The following is a 4,511-nucleotide window of genomic DNA, read 5'->3' as shown; positions in this document are numbered from 1 at the left end:
AGTCGCTAGAGGTCGCTGTTGTGTTCTTTTCTTACCTTTTTTCTGTCATCTACCATGTGAATAGATGATAAAACCTACTAGTGGGTGTAGTAGGCCCCTATTGACCCACATCTATGGTGCTTATTGTGACCGATAATGCCTATTTAATAGCCTGACGACAGTCTAATCGGCTGAGCATGTGATAAAAGTTCTTCCATCCTTCAACAAGAGAGTTTTCTGCTGCTGTGAGTTTTCCGCTGCGCTTTTTCATCAGCAAGATGACATACTATACTATGACTTTTTTTCCACATACTATACTATGACTTTTTTAAACTTTTTTTCAATATACTATACTATGACTTTTTTAAACTTTTTTTTTTACATACTATACTCTGACTTTTTTCGACACATAACTTTTTTTTTCGACATATTATGCTATGACTTATTTTTACTGTTCTTCCACATACTATATTATGACTTTTTTTTTTTTTTTTTTTTTTTTACTGTTTTTCAAATTACTATATTATGCTTTTTTTTCTTTCTTTTTTTTACAATAGGTTCAATACTGCTGTCAATATTCAGCTTTTAAAGGAGTTTTTTCCTCGGCTTGAACTTTCCCATGAAATTGATGGGAAACATTTAAACTTGTCTGCCCTAAAACTGGTGCTTTAGGACCCAGTTGATCCTTGTGATTGTGGCTGATATTTTCCACGTTGTGAGAAGGGGGGGGGGGGGGGGGGGTGAGGGGGGGGGGTGGCTGTCAATCATAGTGAAAGTGGCCGGTGGTGGGCAGGCCTCTCTGACACTTTGTACCGTCGGAGGGGGATATTTAACTTGGGACTGAGCAGCGCTCCTCTACAGACACACTCACACACAGTGTGCCTAAGCAAAGAAAACGCTCCTCCAGCAGCCAAGTCTCTCAGACTCCTGAAGTAGGAGCGACTCAGTAGAGGAGCTTCTGTAGCAGTTTATCAAAGTGAGGAGGAGAGACGCTCCCTCTGGAATTGACCTGCTTACTTGCAATCGACAAAAGGAAAAAAAGGACTCCAGATTATGGACTGGCTCGTCATGCATGCAGCAGCGAAACACTGACTGGGACCTGGAGCTTTTTTTCTGAGAGGATTTGAAAAGGAACTCTGAACTAACTGGCTTTTTCTGCAGTTTTTTTTTTTTTGCATTTTGATATGCACTGACACTGCAAATTTGCTGTAATTCTTTTCTATTACATGCACACAGCCGAGAGTTGGAATATTACAGCCTGAATTTGCGATTTGGAACATCATCTGGAAAAAGATAAATGTCTTTCATAAGTTGAGACTGCATCAGTGCAAGTTTTTTGGACATTTATCTGCACAGATCCACGGCTGGAATTATACCACACTGACTGCCTGCATAGAGCGTTTTCCTTCAGTGCATGGATTGTGCGCTCTGCATGGGACCTTGTCAAACCCTGAGAGCGTCAGGCGACGTTAAAGAGAGAAGCCACGTTTATAAAAAAGCCCAGGGTGCGTAAAAATAACATTGGAGCCGAGGCATCCTCCTCAGTGACATTTCAAACTTGGGTTGAAGTGCTCTTTTGTGCGCCCTTCCTTCTCTCTCTCCTTCTCTCTCCACTCTCTCTCTCTCTCTCGGGATCTCTTCTGTCTCTCTTCTAGAAAACACTTTCATTCCATGCAGCTCTCTCCGCTCGGCCGCTGTCATCCAGCTCAGACAGCGCGTCGTCGTGGCTTCGTGTCCACGGAGTAACCATGACAACAGAAAGAAACCCAAAGTGAATCCATCCAAAAGGGAGTGAGAGGAGTGCTTTTTTTTTTTCACCATTTTGTGCTTTTTGTTTGTTAAGTTTAAACATTTTTTTTTGTGTGCAAAGAAGACTGGCTGCAGAGTTGCATCAGATTTGCATCAAATTGCAAAGTTGAAGTTGCTCCATGTCATTCAAACCCGACGCAGTCTATTAAAAGTATCGCCTTTGCTTGGTGGTGACTGAACTTCTACTATTTATGAAGCCCTATGAAGGCTGCTGGTCGTTGCAGAGAACACAGTAGTGACCGGGAAGATAAGTGAATCCTTACTTTTACGCGTGAAGAACCGGTGCGTAAAAACCCAATCATAATAATAATGGGCCTCTCACAAACGCTACTCGTTTACGTGCTGGTGTGCGTCCACCTTGGAGTTTCCCAGCATTACCTTCGTCTCCGTCCATCACCCAGCGATCACCTGCCAGTGCCAGACCTCAAGGAGGACCCGGACCCGGAGTACGACCCCCGGGAGCAGGACTTGGCCGAGAGGACTCTGAGGAAAAAGCTGGGCAGCAACTTCGACCCAAACTTCATGTCCATCACCTCACCCATGCTGCAGGTGAACCTCTCGAGCTCTGGTGATGTCAACCAGGTGAAGCTGCAGGGGCCCATGCCAAACGAGATTAAAAAGCTGGACCTCACAGAGACCCCCTATGGGAAGCGGGTCAAAGTGGGCAAAAAGGCGCGCAGGAAATTCCTGCAGTGGCTGTGGACCTACACGCACTGCCCAGTGGTGCACACCTGGAAGGATCTGGGCGCGAGGTTCTGGCCGCGTTACATCAAGGAGGGCAACTGTTTCTCCGAGCGCTCGTGCTCCTTCCCAGAGGGCATGTCTTGCAAACCAGTCAAGTCAATCAACAAGATTTTCCTCCGGTGGTATTGTCAAGGCTTTCTAAGACAGAAATACTGTACGTGGATACAGGTGCAATACCCAATCATCTCAGAGTGCAAGTGTTCGTGCTGATTTTTATTCTAAGGGAAGTTGGTCGAAGGTGGGAGTGGACTGGACTGGAAATACGGTTTCTATTGCACTGTTAACTCTCTACAGAGGTGGGCACCATAGCAAATCTATTTTTTTATATATAGCATTTTAAGTGAAATACCAACATTGTACATATTTAAGAAAAATGCAGCTATTTTTTCTAATTGAACCCAGGACCATATTTTATTCTCAACCCTGAAAATGGTTTTTTTTTGGGAGGGGGAACACGAAGCACTTCATATGGAAGAGCTTTTTTTTTTTTTTTTTGATATTTTTTATGAGACATTGAAGATGCAATGCATATATGCTATACACCTCTCCAAGAGGTGACCTTTTTTTTTTTTTCTCTTCAAACTGAACATTGATGCTGACTGTTATTTCACTGCAATGCTGCCTAGAGTTTTTTTTTGTATAATATTAATATCAATAATAATTAAATTGTAAAAAAAAAAAAAAAAAAAAGAAGAAAAAAAAGAAAAAAGTTGAGGTTAAAAGATATATATAAAGGCGTGAACTCAGCTTTTTTTTTGGAATACATAGTATTGTAGAAATAAACAAAAATCTGTACGTTTTATTTATTATTTTAACGATTGTGAGTATAGAGCATAAGGAAAGAGAATAGCAGAGTATACCAGAAAAAAATATGGGAGATGTCTACTTGAATATTTCTAAAAATAATAAAAATCAATAAAATAAATAAAAACATATCAGTGTACATGTTATGTTTACACGTTTTTAGCAATAAAGTCTATCTTTTCAACGTGTATTAGTGTCACGAGCCATGTTGAGTGTCTATATCCAGGAAGGTGGGGGGGCGTGTACACTGTAAAAAAAAAAATATCATCTGAACATGTTGTCTTATTGGATGGTGAAATATGTCCTTGCAAGAATGGCTGATTTCAAGTGTGATAAAAAAAAAATGTCATTTGGTTCAGGAAAAAAAAAAAATTGAATTGGAATCAAGGAATATTGAGCCAAAAAAACATTGTTTACTGATATTTTTTGCAGTGTAGATTGGTGGGGGTGTGTACACTGTAAAAAACATATCATCTGAACATGTTGTCTTATTGAATGTTGACATCTTTCCTCGCAAAAAAATGGCTGATTTCAAGTGTCATTTGGTTCAGGAAAAAAAAAGTTTTCTTGAATTGGAATCAAGTGAAATTGAGCAAAAAAAAAAAAATGTTATTTACTGATATTTTCTGCAGTGTAGACGGTTCCTGAGTGGAGTGGAGTGGAGTTACTAACTTGCACAGTAAAAGTCCACAGCTCCAGTGACTGTGTGTGGACTGGTCACAGTGATTTGAGAAAGGGGCTGATTTACTACGCTGCTGCTGCGTAATGCGCAACACATACCTCGAGCGCCTCCACAGACAGAACTGGCATTCATTTGTCTCAGCCAGAGGAGAGACATTCATCCTGTCCTGTCTGCGTCTACATTGCTCGCTTCTAAAGCTTCCGAGGTGTTAACATAATGGGGTAAAATATGATTCAGACATTTCAAACAGAAGTCAGATGATGAAACTGGAGAGCGTCTATAGGCTGTGTTAGAGCTGAATGTGAGAGGCGTCTGGGACGATCTGCGCTTTTTGACTCTGGAAAGCTCCACACAAGTTCCACTGAGGTATTTGTATAGAGGTGGACTGACTGGAGCAGACCGGCGCCTATTCAAGTCTGACCAACCCTGGAGAGAGAGAGAGAGAGAAAGAGAGAGAGAGAGAGAGAGAGAGAGAAAAAAAACACAAAGCCCA

The 4,511-nt window shown here is 41.4% G+C and overlaps 1 protein-coding gene across 1 annotated transcript; it reads left to right on the top strand.

Moving 5' to 3' along the window:
* Positions 1-796: 796 nt before the first annotated feature.
* Positions 797-4,511, top strand: nog2 (noggin 2). Its single transcript, XM_037756093.1, has one exon. It carries the CDS (start codon positions 2,098-2,100, stop codon positions 2,740-2,742), a length of 645 nt encoding a protein of 214 aa, XP_037612021.1. The 5' UTR covers positions 797-2,097; the 3' UTR covers positions 2,743-4,511.

Source organism: Sebastes umbrosus, chromosome 20 (assembly GCF_015220745.1).
Source record: "Sebastes umbrosus isolate fSebUmb1 chromosome 20, fSebUmb1.pri, whole genome shotgun sequence".
NCBI lineage: Eukaryota > Metazoa > Chordata > Actinopteri > Perciformes > Sebastidae > Sebastes > Sebastes umbrosus.
This window is presented reverse-complemented; position numbering and strand designations above follow the sequence as displayed.